Source organism: Delphinus delphis, chromosome 8 (assembly GCF_949987515.2).
Source record: "Delphinus delphis chromosome 8, mDelDel1.2, whole genome shotgun sequence".
In the NCBI taxonomy this organism is placed as follows: domain Eukaryota; kingdom Metazoa; phylum Chordata; class Mammalia; order Artiodactyla; family Delphinidae; genus Delphinus; species Delphinus delphis.
The window spans coordinates 107,182,938-107,201,436 of record NC_082690.1 but is presented as its reverse complement, the minus strand read 5'-3'; the positions used below and the strand labels follow the sequence as shown (position 1 = coordinate 107,201,436).

Here is an 18,499-nt window from a genome sequence, read left to right as displayed (position 1 = left end):
ACAGTTACAAGAATAAAAATGAGTTTATTAGCAAAGTTGCAGGATACAAGGTCAACATATAAAAATGCACAATACTTGTAAATACTAGAAATAAACTGGAAATTGAAATGTTTACAAATACCACTTATTATAACATCATCAAAACCCATGAAATCCTCAGGGATAAATCTAACAGAATATGTGCAAGGTCTGCACAATGAAACATAAACACGTCATATGTATATACACACGCACCAAAGACAGGTACTTGATGTTCTGCAGTCCAAGCAGACTAAGGTATATTCAGAGGAATTCCGTACATTATGCAATCCTTGGAAATAGTCTCTCTCGACTACCACCATGGTCTGTCTCAAAAATATGGCCTCTAATCTATTTTCTTTTTTTTTTTTTTTTGCGGTACGCGCGCCTCTCACTGTTGTGGCCTCTCACGTCGCGGAGCACAGGCTCCGGACGCGCAGGCTCAGCGGCCATGGCTCACGGGCCCAGCTGCTCCGCGGCATGTGGGATCTTCCCGGACCGGGGCACGAACCCGTGTCCCCTGCATCGGCAGGCAGACTCTCAACCACTGCGCCACCAGGGAAGCCCTCTAATCTATTATTAATACCAACAAAGCTGGAAGGAATGATTCAGACTCCAGCAAGAACACTCAAATTCTAATAGGAAAAAAAAATGTTTCTAATAGAAAAAAAAAATTCTATAAATAGTCATGAGTGGAGATAAACATCAAACACTTTTGGGACATCATCACAATATCACGTTTCTTCACTCTTTCAAACCCAACTCTCATCTCAAGCCTGACACTTACAGCATGAATATCTCTCATAGCCTGACACTTGCTGCGTGAATATCTCTCATAGCCTGACACCTACAGCGTGAATATCTCTCATAGCCTGACACTTACAGCGTGAATACCTGGTATTATTTCCTTGCTTGCGGATTATGTGTTCTTAAAGAGAAACAAGATGCAAAGACATTTCTAAACAGAGAATTCCATGGAAGCAGAAGCTTCTGTATCTTTGTTTACTCCTTAGGTACTCTGGTCACACCTAAATGGTCGATCATATAGGTTTCTGGGAAAATCAGGCTCAATCCAAGGGAGACCCACACCTCCTAGGCTGTCATCACAGCCTCTGAAAGAAAGCACACAATGGGGCTCTCTCATGGTCAGAGAACATCTGGGATACAAGAGACTCTACAGGGTCTATCTTTCCATCACTGAAATGACCACAAATACAAATCAGTTTTCTGAACTCTGTACAAGGTGAGAGTGATGGCACGGATGCGGCTGTCCTGCTCGATCCTGTACCACCAGTGGGCAGTGTAGTCTCGCGCGGACAGCTGGGTGATGCTACTTGCTAAAGGAAGGCATCCAAGGCTTTGACGACACCTTGATGTCTTCTTCCCCTGAGTGCCCAAGGGAATCTCAAACTTCCCCTTGGGTTAGGAGCTGGTCACTGTGCTAATACCACAGGGAATACGCACTGTACGCCATCTGCCCCTGGCAGCTTCACGGACACCAGGAAGCCTCTTTGCTTTCCTTTCCTCTAGGAGAGGGGTGGAGTGAAAACGGTCCTTGCTTACACTGAGGACTCAACGTTGGCAATTCTGGTGTCATCGGCAGGGCTCATCCTTGTTTCTACTTCCGTTGCGAAAAGCAAACGTCCAGCTTATTTAATTTACACTTCGTGCCCCATGACGCAGGGAATTTTATATTCAAGTGCTCACCAAGTTCTGCTTCTTAGTGTAAAATATACTGATGTTTAAGTAATTATGAAATGCACTCTTTCAAGTTCACTGATGCTCATTAGTGACCAGGTTAAAAAATTAATGAGGATGTTCACCTGGAGTAGTGGCACAGAATACCTAAATGGTGGCGGGGGGAGCTCACAGCATCATATTACAGCGTTTCCTCTTCTGTTAAAAAGTGATAGAATTGGCTTTATTTCAGGAGTACAAATAGAGGGAAGCAGGTGTTTCAACCAACAACCTGTGATCAGGAAAATTCTGATTTCAAATTCCTTTGACTTTTCGGTTAAACAGTTATCCTCTCAAGGTCCGTGAACAGGTGCCACTAGTGAGCGCCTCAGGGAAACTCCAGCCGCAGCCGGCAGGCTTCGACTTGTCATGAGTCACAGGGCAATGTCGTGGGATCACACGTGGGGAAATCACTGTTTTTAATCAACGGGTCTCAAAGTAAAGCTGCAAAACAGCTGTGACAGGGCTTTTCTCGAGCTGAACTGGGGACCTAACAATTCCACACGCACGGTAAGCGAGAATGGGCTCAATTTCTGAGAATCCCACCAGTAAGAAAGCCTTTGGAACAACACTGTATTAGGACACAATGTAGCAAATGCCGACAGAGGTAGAGGCTCTATGGCAACGCTTGTGTTGGAAATTTATTAGAACACGATCTCCTCCTCAGTAGGTCTTGTAACTAACGCTACCCCCACCAGGGACTGAAATACATCATCTCAGGAGCTGCCAAAGCCAACAGGGCTTTGTAGGAAGGACCACGTGTCAAACAAAGTAATTTACCTGAGTGAGAACTAACTACCAGGGCACCACACGAGACATGTTCAAAGTTGTCCATGAGACGCACTCGTTAATCCCGTGCTTTCTTTGGCTAATGCTTTCAAACCATTAACAATATTCTGTGTCAAGAAGTTAAAAACGTCAAGAAAAGTAAATTACAAGTTTTCATACTCCAATTCTTTTTGTTGCTGTACATATAGTGAAGAATACGTTATAGAAAGTCTCCAACCTGAGCCCAGCTTCCCTCCTCATCTTCCTGATGTTACGTGGTCAGGGATGCAAAAGAACATAACTATTAGTATTGGCGAGCTTAGCAATGCAAGCAAATTAACTTTGCAGGGGAGGTGCAGCTTAACGGGGTGAAAAGGGTCAGAGAATCAAAGCATCATGCAAAACTCATGCAAAACCAACAATTCCCACGTCTCATGCGAGGAGCGGACTTCCCACGGCAAGCACACCCGGAAGAGGAGAAAACTAGGGCCAGAGGGCTGAACTGAGGGCTCCCCTAAAGAAGACAGCAATTAAGTCTATTCTACGTGGAGCGAGTCTACCAACTCTAAGTTCCTGAAAAGAATATAAAATAGGATGAAACATGGATCGTGTTTCACACGTTTAACTATTACCTAAAGGAAATCCTTGTCCAGAACAATCGAACGTAAGACGACATTTCTGTTTTCCACAGAAAGGCCAAGAACGGCGCCAACCTGAGGTGGGGCTGCCCGGGGAGGGGTGGGGGTGGGGGGTGAGCACGGGGCGGGACTGACCGTCTGGGGCGTGGCCGTGAGCGTCTCCATCTCCTCGTGTGTTAACCAGACATTTCCTGTGGTCTAGGGGCACCCCGTGACCGGCCACATCCAGGGCAAGGGCAGCGGTGACAGAGGGGAAAGGCGGCAGACACGTCAGCCAGGTCAGCCAGGGCACGGGAGGGGAGCGGGTGGGGCAGAGGCCGTCCCCACCCACCTCCCCGTCTGAGATGCCCACAGCAAGACACGGGCGGGCGCTCGGCCCTTCTCCTGGCAGGACCCCGCCTTCTTAAGGAGGACAGCCTAGAGCTTCTTCCTGTGCCACGCTGACACCTGAGCTACGTGGGATCTAAAGAGCTGTTAAGCCATTGTACTTAAGACGGTCTCACCCAGGCAAAGTACAACGAAGAACAGGACAGAAGTCCGGCTTTGGGCTCTGGGGAGACGCTTCCGAGCAGGCGCCCGCCGGGGACCGGGGCCTCTGTCAGAGGTGGGGCGCGGGGCCGCCAGCGTCCCAGTGACGGCACCGCCGGGCGTCCCCGCAGCCCCAGACGGCCGAGCCCCCATGGGCGGTGCCCCCGCCTAATGGTGGGCAGGTTCCTCACGGGAGGCCTGTTCGTCTTCACCGTCCATTAAACTCAACTCATAAGACGCTCCCTTTACCGAGATACTTGATAAAAACTGCGGGAAAACCCCCAGCACCTTCATTTCTGAAAAGGCGACTCTGGTGAAACACCTGGGCACAGAGCAGATCAGATACACTGAGACCACGCACACCTGTGCAAGAGGTGAGGACACGGGCTACTGTCATCACCACGACGTTCCCACTGAGAAACAACGGAAGACAAGCGAACAGAAAAGCTTTCACGCTTTTTGTGTAAAGTAACCGTGAGCCCTGAATCAGGCGTCGACCTGCTACTCAGAGGAAGTACGTCTGTGAGGCTTAGCTTCCGCATTGGTTTTTCTCTCCGGAGTAGACAGACTGAAAGCAGAGTGGGAACTGAGCCGGTGTACAGAGTCTGCCCTTGAGAAATGAAGGGCTGGCCCGTCCTGATCTCCCAATTATCATTCACGTTTTCATTACGTTAGTTTTTCACTTTTTCAACTAGGAGGACCCTCTTAAAGGACTCCCAAGGTCTTCCCACGTGGAGCAAAACTGGATGAGCACAAACACTGCTTGGAGTACACTTGCAGATTTACGGACTCTTAAAATCCCAGGGTCTACAGCTCCCGAAACGGAGAGCGCCAACAGGCCGAACAAGTCAAACGAGGGGACCACTGCTTACAATGCAGCCTGGGGTCTAAGCTTTTTCTCCTTCACTTTCTTTAAATTCATATTTAAATTTGTGATGGTTACTTTCTTACGTTTTCAAAGACTCCCATTTCTATATCACAATGCCACTGTAGCCAAGCTGTTATAAAAGTATTTAATGACGTATCTTTTAACAGCCCAATTGCCGCAAATTAAAAGTTGTCATGTCTTTGAATGCTAAACCTTTAAACTGGAACACTAGATGTGTTTCTAAAGAACTGCGGAAGCAACACGCATAGGGGATGAACTCTTTTTACGGAAACGTACCGTTCTTGACGTAGGAGGGGCTGACGGACTTGTCAGGGACATGATCTCCTGAATCGCCAGCCTCAGCTTCAGCCGGTGCAGAGGGTTGCTGATGCCGATCTCGCGCTGGATCTCCGTGTCCGACAGGGCGGACATGATGGCCCCGCTCTTCACGTTGGCTCGGCAAGCAGCCACGTACCAGGCCGGCATCCCGACCCAGAGCTGGAAACGGGAGACACGGGGGCCAGAAGGTTATGCGTGGCGTACGGACGGGCTCGCACACTCGGCCAGGATTCGGAGAGGGGCATACGCACCTCCAGCCAGACGACAACAGTTGGCCCGTCCCACTGTGCAAAGGGTAAGCCTTGTCTCCGGGCTTCTTCGAGCAATTCGTGCCTACAGGTGACAGATGTTCAGACCTTCAGGAGCCACACTACACACAGGCAAAGCGTCCTCTATAAACCCCCAGAGTGTGGTGCCACACATCTCATCGTTGTCCTTCAACCTTCTAAACCGTCCACTGAAGGGTAGTTTGGAACACATCACACTGAACGCCTGAGTAATGAGATGCTGAAAGACCCTCGAGGATTCTCTACAGAAGCGTCTCCTTCCAGGATTAAAGAATTACTACCAACTTTAAAAGACCCAGCAGAGTCTTCACATCCAAGGTAGGATATTCAACACAAAACATAATCACTCATCCCTTTCTAAACAAGGAGGACAAATCCGTAGGAAGAGGAAACCATACCTAGGTCTGAACAGAGGAGTCTGCCTCAGAGAGCTTCAGAAATGCTCAACATTTCACAACAAAAAACACAGAGAACAACGCAGACCTTTAACACTAACGACGCTCTAATACAGCGAGCAAGGAAAGGGCTGGATTTTGGCTGTTTCTATTCTGCACTGCTATTTAGCTAAGTAGGTATTTGCTAAATTAAGATATTGGGTCATCTTTTTTGGGGGGGGTTATTTATTTTTTTTGGCTGTGCTGCGCGGTTTGTGGGATCCCAGTTCTCCGATCAAGGATCAAACCTGGGCCCCCTGCAGTGGAAGGGCAGAGTCCTAACCACTGGACCACCACCAGGGAATTCCCGGGTCATCTCTGGTTTAACCCACAAGCTTCACATCCAGAAAATTTAAATGCCAACAACCTCTACCAGTGCACACAAGGCAGGCCGTGAGCCTACGATACTGACGGCGATGCCAACTAGCCCAGGGCAGGAGGCAGCGAGGAGTCCTGGGATCCTTATGGCAGGGCTCCCCAAGCCCCGGGATGTGGACCGGTGGCGGTCCGTGGCCTGTGAGGAACCGGCCGCGCGGCAGGAGGTGAGCGGCGGGGGAGCAGGCAAAGCTGCACCTGCTGCCCTCCGTCGCTCGCACTGCTGCCTGAACCGTCCCCCTGCCTGGCCCCCCCACTCTGCGGAAAAACTGTCTTCCACGAAACCGGTCCCTGGTGCCAATAAGGTTGGGGACCGCTGCTTTATGGGATCAGAGATGTTCTGTGTGCCTGACTTTAAAATGCCCAAACCATAATGTTAACATCTTTTAAAATGATTTTGTCTACGGATAACATACTTATGTAAGAGGTAACACAAGAAGCTTTATGAACCTTATTGTACTTCTCTGCGTTATGTACTTACAAAACTTTCTGAAAGTCACTAATTAGCTTAAAAATGAAAAGTCTAGGAGAGAAGGTGGGACTGGAGTGGAAAGGACAGGTCCATTTACCTGACTGGACATCCCTGAGTCACTGCGAAATTCCTAGGTCGTTCTTAGTTATTTTTCTGTAATAATTTCTGCAGATCACCCCACGGAATCTTTTATTTCTAAAGATACTTAGTGTCTTTTCTTTCTTTTTCTTTTTTTGGCCACGCTGCACGTCTTGGGGGATCTTAGTCCCCCGACCAGGGACTGAACCCGGCCACCGCAGTGACAGCGCGGAGTCCTAAGCACTGCGCCGCCAGGGAACTAACTCCCTAAAGAAACAGAGCGGCTTTTCATTCTATTCAAGCAGCATTAGACTTAAGACTGTGACGTCTATGTACAATTAAAGCCCAAAGTGTTTCACATAAAATTTCAAGTAAGTGTTCCTTGAAGTCAACCTTAGGTTTCCTGGGAATAGTAAATACTGTATTATCCAGGAATGATTATACCAGAGAACACAACATGTATCTTAACAGCTCAAGCAGAGTAAAAAACCCAGTAAACTTTTCAAATTAAAACAAACAAAACTATTCGTAAATTAAAAACAAAAGCTGAGTCCACATGAGACTGTGACCACCCTGACACAGGACCCCAGCGCTGGAAGGAGTCGTGGAGGCAAGAAGGGCCCTGTCGGGCAGAGCAGCCATCAGCGCTGAACTGAGTGCTACTTCCTGTTCCCTGAAGACGACTCCTCCTCAAAGACAGCAGCTACACCTTATGTAAACATTCACGGGGGCCATACAAGCCTCTGAGCGCCGCAGACAAGGCCTGCACAGGCCAGCCAGGGACAGCCTGAGTGTGGTCCCCGGACCGCCAGGCTGGCCAGGAGGCGGCGCCGCAGCACCTGCCAGGCCGGGGGCTTTCAGAACCCCGCGCTCTGAAGGGAGCCAAACAGGCACTGAATCCTTGGCACGTTGCCAGAGGCTTCATTTTTTTAAAATATGCAACAGATATTCACTGTAGACGAGAAATTCAGGGTTAAAAAGAGCCCACTGATCCCATTACCTGGAGATTGGTGCACACTGTTCTGACTCTTTTCCAGGCAAGAGTCGCTCGCTTTCATAAAAGGCCTTTCCTACCATGGATGTATTTCTGGGATTTTAGAGCTCCGGTCCAGCACCCTGATGACACTGGGATACGGTGACGGTGACAGGACAATGCGGCTGAGAGACGCGGGAAGCCAGCGAGAGGGCGAGGAGGCCCGCGGCCTGGGAGCACAAGCCCCCTCCTCCCCGAGGTGCCCGTCCCGCGCTGGGGGAAGCACACCCGCAGGCGGGCATCAGCGGCAGGGCCCCCACTCCTGCCCCTCCCGCCAGTGGGGCACAGGAGCAAATCACTGCCGCTCTCCCACTTCATCTAGGAACCCACTTCTGCCTGCTGCCGACACAACCCGCGACTGCTCCGAATGGAATGCCGCGTGCCCTGGGATTCTCTGTTTCTACTCTCTCCTGTTTCCAGTTCTTCTCAACTGGAAACGCTCACGCTCCCCCCGGCGGAGGCCCACCTGCTCCCGCGGCTGCTTTTCTTCGGCGCGCTCGTCTGCACCACAGGGCTCTTGGCTGCCTTACGACCAACTGCTGACATTTTATCTGTTCGAGATCTGGGGACTGCCACGGCACACAGTTTTGTCTCCCTCACTGAACCCCATCATAGACAGTCTGAGAAACCAGGGGATGAAAGCAGCTACCTGGAGACTATTTGGGAAGCTATCGCTAAGTCCTCTGCCAGAAGCAGAACACCTGGTCTCCGCTAATGGAATATCGGTAACAAAAGGCCAAGAGAAAAAGACTTGATGACAAAAAATGGTATTTAAAAAACTCTTGAGTGGCAGAATAAAATCTGTTCAGTCCCTCACTTAGGAACAAATGTGTTTCTTTAAAAAAAAAAGGACTGATATCAAGAGCAAAGAAATAAATAAATGTGAAGTACAGCCTACCAACTCGCCCGTTCACTCACACGACCACTTTCTAATAATCAACAGAACCGTCTTTTCTTCCTTCTTTACTACAGCTACCAAGATAAACATGACAGGCATTTAGTCCTCAGCTAAGTTAACTGCAAGGGAAGGAGGTATTCCTTCACAGGTCAATCTTCTAGAAAACAAGAAATCTTCCAGTCATTAGCTCCCAAGCCTAAAACACGAGCACTAAGGTGACAGGACTCCAAATGCCTTAAATCTCCCCAAAGCATCCAGCTCTGTTCCGAAGAAGCTGAGCTACGAGCCAGTATCCTGCGGGATGAGGCGTATGCCATCTGCCGGGATCCCGCGGCCCCGAGCCACGGTCCAGAAGCAAACAGAGGACTCGCTCCGTTTCTGCTGGGATTGATTTCCTTCCTCTGCAACGCTCTCTGCTGTCACTGTCTCACTCTCATCTTTGACCTCAGTTTACAGAGAGGACTGGGGAAACGAGCTCAAGGGGGCTGCCTCCCCTGCGGGCCAGCTGGGACGAGGTCAGCACTGTGCCCACCCGGCTCGGGCCACGCGTGCGGGGCTACTCGGCTGGGACTTGATCTGACCCGTCAAGGATCAAATTCTAGACCCCAAGCGGGATTTCTTAAATACCTGCTCTAGTAGTCGACTCCTGTGGCACACTTACTAACCTCAGAATCAGAGGCACAGGAGAAAGACATTCAGAAATACGCTGAATTCTATGGGGAACAGACACGCCTATGAGAGAAAGGTCATGTCATATGTGAATGACAACATGCGTTTTAAATTGGGACAGAAGCACCACGGTCAAGCCGTCTTTCGTAACGAGACAGTTGTGTGAGGTGCTGATCAAATACCATACGAGTGGCATCATCCAGACAACAGACAGGGCCTCATTTCTCTGACACTGACACTCTGCACACCCGGCACCTCCTACAAAGACTCACCGGGCTCCACTTCACCGACGCAGCCACGCAGGCCGGTGCAGGGCCGGAGAGAGGCCCGGGCAGGAGGACTGCGGTGCCACTTCCCGTCAAAAGCAGTGCAGCTCCGAGCCTGTAGCTGGCAACGGGCAACGCGGAAGGTTTCAGGACCCACAGCACAGCAAACCCCACGACTCAGCTTCCCCCGTGAGCGCACGACAGCGTCAACCAAGGGGAGGTGGAAAGACAGCATTTACAGCACCAGGTCCTTATTAATGGGGCCCAGTTCAAACGCCGCTGAGCAAGTGCCCGCACGCGGGGAGCCCGTCTAGAGCCCAGGCCACCGCGACGATGGTCAGGGACGCCGGCTCCCACGACAGCTGCAGCCTCCACGCCCCACCGAGCACACGGGGAGCCCGTCTAGAGCCCAGGCCACCGCGACGATGGTCAGGGACGCCGGCTCCCACGATAGCTGCAGCCTCCACGCCCCACCGAGCACGTCCAGCACCAAGTGTGCCCGCCGCGCTCTCTCATGTAGCTTTCATGAAACCTGAAAGTCTCATCTTCACCAAATTTTGAAAATTCTCTAAAAAAGTGGACGCACTGGCTGTGTAAATTCAGCAGTTAAAAGAGCACCTCTGAGATAAATTGGGGCTTGATAAAAAGAAAATATTTCTGACAAGCGTATTTTGATTCTCCCATCGATAATGCCATAAACGTTAAACTATATTCAAACAGTACTTTTTCTGGAAAGCTAAAATATTTTTTTCACATTTATAAGTAAAGCATTCTCCCTGAAGCCAATCGTATCTCTGGTTAACTGACAGAACTAAAATCACCCACTGTAGTCAGAAAACCTTCGGACTCTGCGTTGTTCTCCAAGTCGTCAGTACATGTTAGAACTTGCCGCGCGTGACGGTGGAGCAGAGAACACCCTGCTCACGCACTCTCAGCCGTGGTAACACAGAGTCAGAAGTTCAGCCTGAGCACCCGAGCTCCAGAGGAACCTGCCTAGCAGACGCACACACACCAGCGCACGGAACTTCATCACACGCCGGGCAAGTAACCCAGCGACGTCTGCCACGTGCAGCCCACCACTCGAGCTTCCTCCTGAGAATTACAAGACAAATGGAGAAAACACAGTGGAAAACTACGTTTGACGCTACGTGAAACACCAACGCTCAGGAGCAGAGGGTGGGAGGGCTGGCGGCACAGCCATAACCCCTCCTGGTCTCTAGCAGCTGAGCGGGAAGATGTCAAGTGAAACGCCCCAGCAGAATCTAGGGCACAGAAGTGTCCTGGCATGACTCCAGAAGGGCAAAAGGCTCTGACGTTAAGCCCCCATAAGCGAACGGCAGTCACCTGAGTTCGGGTACGACACTCTCTACAGTTCAAAGACAGCAACACTCAAATCAGCTTTTGCTGTTGAGTTTCTACAGTTTTCCACTTCCAGGGAACCAAAGACCGAGTATTCCTACGGTGTCGTGAGCAATGACCGAACGGACAGCATTTCCCCCGGAACGCAATCAACACTATGCCACGCAAGATAACTGTGATTTCTAAGAAGAGAGCTAAAACGAGGCAGATTTCACAAAAGAAAAATCAACAGGCAACTTGAGGGGCTAAAGGCAAACTGGCCTCTAGTGGAGAGGGTCCCCGTGGGCTCAAGGGTGGTCCTGGGGTCAGTGCCTGCAGGCCCCGGATTCCAGACCAGCGTTGGTTTCTCAAGGTGCCTGACAGTGGCCAGATGACCTTCCCCATCGTCAGATTTATCACAGAGCCCACCCAGCTTCCCCCGTCTCAAGGGCCAGTATTACCACCTTATCACCACCTTCCCCACTCTCAGGTTCGTGCTCACCCGAGACTACAAAACGTTCCATCTTATTTCCCACTTGTCAGTTCACTGGGACAGCCTCCGCCTATCCAGGTCATCTACTTAGCGCTCGTTTGGGATGTGGTCACCCGACACACAAATCGTCCTGGGTCAGAAAACGTCTCTGGACCCAGAGACACATGCACACGCTATGTGCCTCTGTGCCTCATCCTGGGGCATCACAACGCCCGAGCTCCTTTGCAGAAAACCATCCCTACTGTTATCGCTTATTTTCAGAAATCAGGACAACTCAGAATTAAAATTTAATAAGATTGCAAAACTGAGAGTCTGTTTAAGGTAAAAATACAAAATCTACCAGAGGAGGGAAAAAAAGGGCAACGTGGTAAGTGACAACTTCCTGACTGATGGCTAGCGTGAGCCGCAAATGCCAAGTCCCCGTAGTGGCTGCAGTCACACGCGCGTCTGCCCCAGCGCCGGCACTGCTTAAGGAGCCTCGTGGACGTATACGTAGACGTATCTGTACAGCTAATGCTCGTAAAGGCCCCATGGGGTATGTACTACTATGACTCGCATCTCACAGATGAGAAAACTGAAGCACAGGAAAGCCAAGCTTCCCAACGCCCCAAAGCTGACTCGTGCAGGAGCCGCATTCAGATACGAAGGCTCCGTGGCTGCGCACGACTCAGCCACGACACGTCCTCGCCAGAGAACTCTCTAGAGTGGACTAGGAGCCCACGTGTGAGGCCTCCCCGAATTCACAGGTGTTCTAAGTCCTCCGGGAAGCACAGTTTAATAAAGGCTTTGGGCTAAGCTTTCAGAAGATAGTATATCTACAGAGCTGGATATCACATTTAATCAATAAACATTAGTTAAGCATCAGGAACAACTGAAAACTGTTCAGTGAGATCGACAAAAAACAAAAACCTTACTTTTTTTGAAGTTTACGATTTTTTTCAGCCTGTCCTCCCAATTTGCTGAGTCCCAAGGCATCTTGAGATGAGTTTTCCGTCTCTGAAATAACAGCTACGAGGAAGCAGAGTGGTCGAAATATTGAGAGAAAATCAACACGGCCGAGTTAGGTGTTTCTGTAAACAGGTGGAGGAGTTTTTGTAGGGAGAGTGAGGAAAATTCTAAAGGTGAACTTTCCGACCAGACGGCCCATGCGCACACACGCACACACGCACACGAAAACGCTCAAGAGGCAGGAAGGCTGACGCCTGGGAGACGCTGAGCTGCTCAAGGCAGGCAGACGTTACCCGTGCTCTCTGGGCCGTGTGTGGACCCACTGGGGAAACAAACCCGGGAGAACACCCAGCTCGTGTGAGAGGAAGCACGCGGTGGCGACGGGGCGGCGGAGGGGCGCGCAGAGGTGTGCGTGCAGCCCCCTGCTCACTCCGAACACTGAAGGGTCGGCTGGAAACCACCCACCTTGTCCCAGCGACTCCTTGCCCAGGGCCCCAGGCCGGCCCTTCTCTTTCTTGCCGAACAAGCGGCCGATAGAGGACTTGATGCCCTTCTTCTTGGGGGCTTTGTGCAGCGAGTCCTGGCTGCTACTGCTACTGCTGGGGTTGCTCGCGGGGCCGTCCTGCGAGCCTGTCGAGCTTTGGGGACAGAAAGTGACCTTTAACGGGTGGCCTCGCGCAACCACACCCCCTACAACGCTCGCTCCCCACACCATGCGGCAGACGGGGCTCCTCGCGGACCGCGGCGCGCACAAGAGGTGCAGGCTCCCCACCACGGACAGCTGCTCCCGAGAGGCCGGGACTCTCTGACGTGAGCTCTCCTCCGAAGGGGGAGGGGCCCGACTCTAGACCACCCAGTGCAGAGGGTGCTCCGAGCCCCTCAAGGTAATGGCCCGGCAGGTGCAGACGCCCCCGGGGCCGGGGCAGGAGAGCGATGGTCACCGTGCAGGGGCGCTGGAGAGATGACCACACGTGCCCTGCATCGAGTGCTGCCTGGCTCCGGACAGGAGCTCAGCAGGTGGTGGTCTGAACAAGGCCAGCGTCACAGAACTGCAACTGACAGTCTCCTGAGAGGAGGCACTCGGGGAGCATGGAAAGATGGGGTGGGACACCTCACAGCTCGGAAAGGACAAGAACGCATCCGAGAGCCACGCAGTGTCCTACAGAGGAGTAACGCTCAGAAACAGCCCGCGCCGGGCGGAGGCTCCAGCCAGAATAGGAAGAAAGTTCCCAAAGGAGTTAATCTGTAGAATCTGCAGAAACGAGGTGTTTCTAAAATTGCTGATATCTCTTAACTCTTTCCTTGCCAAGCTGACTCTGTCCAAACAGAAGGCACCTCCTGCCGGATTTCACTACAGCGCCCAGAGCAGGGGTCGGCACCCTAAGTCTATCACTTCAACAAACACGCTGAACTGAGTGGTATTTCTTTAAAATCATCATTCTGACTTGTTTTTCAAGAGAAGACGAACAGATTTCCTGAAAGTGGAAGGAGGAGAGCAGGGCCCTTACTTGCGTGCGTCCCTGATGTCCTCGTGGCTGGCTGTGTGCAGCGCCCCTGTGTGCAGCCGGTCCAGCCGAAGGGATCGTGGGGACGAGGGGGGTGAGGTTTCACATTTGATGGTCGTCTTGTCGTCTCGTACCTCGTCTCGGGAAGCCGGCAGCTGAGGGATTGAGATAAGTGTAAAATTAGGTGACAACAGACTGTGACGGATAAAGGAAGTCACGGAGGCTCTACGTTATAACGAGAAACTTATCTGAAAACCTATTAGCTATGCTTTCTGCCAGTACAAAAAGGCTTGATCTAGCCTAATGCCATCTTAAAGGGCTGTCTTGTTCATGAGAAGCAAGGCTGTCAGCAGAGGGAGCCGGCCTGCACCCGCACGAGCGCGGAGACCTGGACAGCGGCCTCCCGTGGCCTGCCGTCCCTAGAATCCAGGCCACCCGGACAGGCCTGCAGGGGCAGCAGAGAGCTGAGCCCCGCCTGAAGCCACCACCATAAACCACGCATGGCGTTAACCACCGCGATGAAGAGGACCCCGAGGAAGAGGACGGCTGTGTTTATCTCCTGATGCCATTCAACAGGAACACTAGCACGGGGAAGAAACCTCTCAGGCAAACCTGTCCAGACCTTTCTGTTTGAGAGGAAAAAAGAAATAGCTTGTTCTAGGTCTTCATCAAAAGACGATCTCTTCCAGACTCCCAGCTTTTTGCCTTATAATGGGATGTGAGTATGGGAAGCAGGGTGGTGGTTACGGTATGGGGAACAGGTTAACCCCTTCAGGGTCCAGGCAGATCTCCCTTATAAATTTGGGTTTAGTGGTTAAGCCAGGTTAGATTCTACGAAACACGCACGGCAAGCATTTGTAGAAACAATGCGACTTGAGCAACCGACCTGTGCCTTTTTAATGGGATTCTGTAAAGAATAATACTGATCCACTGCAGCCCCACAGTGGCTTGGGGACAACAAAGTGACCCGGGGTAAAACACAGCTGGACTCATTTAAGCGACAGCTGGATAAACTGTGTCCTCTCCAGATAGCAAAAGGCTAGAAAGGCTAGAAATCATCAATGTGAAACTTAACAGGGATCGATCTCAAGTTCAAGTTCAAACAATCCTTTACAAAAATCAAACGGGTCAGGGAAGTGACACAGGCCTGAGTTGACTAGGGACTCCGTGGAGACAAACAGCTGCTTTGAAGCCCAGTAAACACGACAAGGCCCTTCCCAAGGGCCTCTTCCTAAGGAAGTCCTCCGGGCCCACCCAGCCTGGCACCTCCCCCGGGATGAGAGCCCGCCCCACTGTGCCCACGTGACTAGGACGGGCAGCTGCACGCAAGCTGGGCAGGCATCTCGGCATCCACGTGCGGCGTGGAGGAGGCGGCAGGTCCGCCGGTGCCTGGTTCTTGGCGCACACACGCCAAACCTAGAACAAGGCCCTCTCAGTAGCCAGCCAGCGAGCTCAAGCTACCACATGCAACAGACCAGGCCCCCCGGCCGGGACGTAATCAACAGGCCACTACCTTTAATGAGAAAGTCTTGCCACCAAGAAAACTACGAACGTATGCAGCAGAACTGTGTCTCACTGCCGACCTGTGGACTGTGCAGGGACGGCACAGCGTGGCCACCCCGAGGGGCACGGGTCTACCGCTGTCCTCACTTAACAGCAGGGCAAAGCCGGGCCCAGAGCGGGCGAGCGGCTCACCCAGGTCACAACCAATCGGTGACAGAGCCGGGACTTTAAACTGCCGCACTGCTGTGGCCTGGCAGAGGGGCGCTGGCGCGCTGGGCGGCTGGGCCGCAGCACGGCTGCGCGGTGAGTGCACGCCCAGGGGGTTGTGAGCCTGAGAGGGAGGGAGACATCGTGGTCAACAGATCTGGCCCTCAGCGCACCGTATTCCCTCCAAGAACAGGGGCTCAGTCCAGGGTTATCTGAGAGGAAGGAGCCCCGAGCGCTCTCCGTCAGGAATGCTGTGAAGGAGACAAGAGCTCCTGGTGGAAAAGCGGGCCAGACGGCGCCAGGGCTGAGGGTCCAGGTTCTGAAATCAGACAAATCCACACTGCGCTGCTGACTGACTGTGCAAGCCTGGGCACAGCACCTGGCCTCTCTAAGCCTCGGCGTCCACGTCTGTTGAATGGGGATAACAACAGCACCTGGACCTCACGTGGGTGTTTGTGGGATTAGGGAACAGACTCGTAAAGCATTCAGCACGACGCCTGGCACAAAGTGACAGCCTACCGAATGCTACTACCTGTGACTATTAAAATTGCTTTCCCCCAAATCTAGCATCTATGGCTCCGCTTCCATCATTTCTTTTTTTTTTTCTTTCTGTGGTACGCAGGCCTCTCACCATTGTGGCCTCTCCCGTTGCGGAGCACAGGCTCCGGACGCGCAGGCTCAGCGGCCCTGGCTCATGCGCCCAGCCGCTCCGTGGCATGTGGGATCTTCCCGGACCGGGGCACGAACCTGTGTCCCCTGCATCGGCAGGTGGACTCTCAACCACTGCGCCATCAGGGAAGCCTCCCATCATTTCTTTTTAAAAAACACTATGGGGAATTCCCTGGCGGTAGGGTGGTTAAGGACTCAGTGCTCTCACTGCCTGGGGCCCGAGTTCGATCCCTGGTTGGGGAACTAAGATCCCGCAAGCCTCGCAGCACAGCCAAAAATAAATAAGTAAATAAACAAATAAATAAAATTTAAAAATAACAAAAAATAAAAACCACTATGTCTATTGTAAATAAGCGTGCAACACTTAGAAGGCAAACAAGCGCGAGAAAGGCAAACTCTTACATTTGTCCCAGTGAACGACCTATTTCCAGCGGAACCATCAGCATATGTTAAGTGGAGGGTGAGTTTCAACACTTCCATTAAAACGTCAATTATTCACCAGTACTCAACCACATAGTGTTCATTCACGTAAAACGACAGGGACTCTTCAATACTTCACAAAGAAACAAAGGCATGCTGAATTACTAAATATTTTACCTTTCTACGATGCTTCCTTAAATCACTAGGCTGACAGATGCATGCAAAGAAATGAAGAGAAACCAGATTTACTGCACACTTTGAAGTTAAAAATTCAAGGATCAGTACAGGCAAATATATTAAAAAGAAAATGACAGAACACATGTAAGTGAGATAAGATTTAGAGAAAATGTAACTGGAAATAGAACATTTTTTTGACCACAAAAGTTTAAATATAATAAGCTATTCAAGATTTCCTAGTGAAACAGTATAAATTTTCCTCAGGAAGATACAATTCTATTACAACATACTCCATTTCTTATAATATGGCATTCTGTATAACAAAGGGCCTTAACAGTTGTCTATTCTAAGCCAAACTTCTCTATAACTTAGTTTTTCTTAATAAGAAACATGTTATACTTTAAAATAGCAATCTAACTGATGAGGAAGTAATTGCAATACCTATTTTAACACTGAACAAATCTAACCACCTATTGGACATTAACGTAAAATCCTTACCTAGAATTTGATTTAAAACTTCTCAAAATAAATTTATTGATTAAAGCAGGTACCCTGTGAAAATATGTAAGAATAAAAGCTAGCATAATAGCAGACAGTCTTTACATTTTATGATTCATAGAAGATAATTTAATTAAAAATAGTCTAGTAAAGACACTAACTGTGCATGTTTAATAGGCTGATGAGATTTACCGTCTTAAGTAATACAAGCACTGAAACCAGAAAGTACGTTGTGTCAGAGTCCATGAATTCTACACTTAGCGGGTCATTTCTTTATATAAGCAGCATCTCACTTATGAATTACACGTATGCTATACAGTGTGAGCAAAAACACTCTGGTCCATCTACATCATGCCTGTAGCCATACCTATTATGCAGTGATACACTACATAAAACTTACCGCTATGGGGGAAAAACACTGTTTAATGAGAAACGAAGAAACCCCACTAATGAGCCACAAGCATAGACACACGCTGTGGAGCACAGCACTGCTGTGGAAGGGACTGATAACCGAGTGGGGAGGACGGGGAGCGGAGCTGGATGGTAAACTACAGACCCGGCGGTGGGGAGGCTGGGGTCTGGATTAACTGATAAAACAAAGGATGGTACAGGGAATCAACACCGATGACAGAAGCAGACACACCGTCAGCCAGGACAGAGAACCACATAACAACAAAGAAAAAAATACACAGAACTGTTTTTACAAATTCTCTGAAAGATACTAAGCATGAAACCACAAATGAAATCGTCAAAGAGTTTTAATTATCAGCTAATTAGCTAATGATGTAAATTACAGAAGCAGTATATGCCCAAATACCACGACATGGACTAGTCACCACTTCACGTGTCACTGAAATGATTCACAGTTGATTTACTTATACGCTAACAATGCAGCTAAAATGAAAATGGGTGGTAACAGAAAAAAGTTATAACACAAGTGCAGTTAAAAAGCAGAATATTGTAAATCCGACTTCACGTGGTGAACAGCAATGCACTCAGAAGACCTAAATCCACAGAAAGCTATAACGTGTGCTCCAGAGCTGCACGCTGTCACCACGTGCTCATCGCGTTTCCAGATGAGGAAGAGTGAGGACGCCCGTTTGCTTCCCTGGGAGCCGCGGGGCACCAGCTTTTTTTTCTTTTTTTTGCGGTACGCGGGCCTCTCACTGCTTTGGCCTCTCCTGTTGTGGAGCACAGGCTCCGGACGCGCAGGCTCAGCGGCCATGGCTCATGGGCCCAGCCGCTCCGCGGCATGTGGGATCTTCCCGGACCGGGGCCCGAACCTGTGTCCCCTGCATCGGCAGGCAGACTCTCAACCACTGCGCCACCAGGG

The 18,499-nt window shown here is 50.5% G+C and overlaps 1 protein-coding gene across 3 annotated transcripts in view; it reads right to left on the bottom strand.

Moving 5' to 3' along the window:
- Positions 1–18,499, bottom strand: part of PPFIA1 (PTPRF interacting protein alpha 1) — an 88,391-nt gene that overhangs the window by 11,205 nt on the left and 58,687 nt on the right. For 2 of the 3 annotated variants that reach the window (XM_060019458.1, XM_060019459.1), the window contains exons 17-21: positions 13,696–13,847; positions 12,653–12,825; positions 12,154–12,247; positions 5,148–5,229; positions 4,855–5,055 (exon numbers count right to left, since the gene is read on the bottom strand). In XM_060019458.1, the coding sequence (XP_059875441.1) occupies positions 4,855–5,055; positions 5,148–5,229; positions 12,154–12,247; positions 12,653–12,825; positions 13,696–13,847 (702 nt within the window). Of the gene's footprint in view, positions 1–2,761; positions 2,789–3,296; positions 3,360–4,854; positions 5,056–5,147; positions 5,230–12,153; positions 12,248–12,652; positions 12,826–13,695; positions 13,848–18,499 lie in introns of all 3 variants that reach the window. The other variant, XM_060019460.1, reaches the window with a different exon arrangement.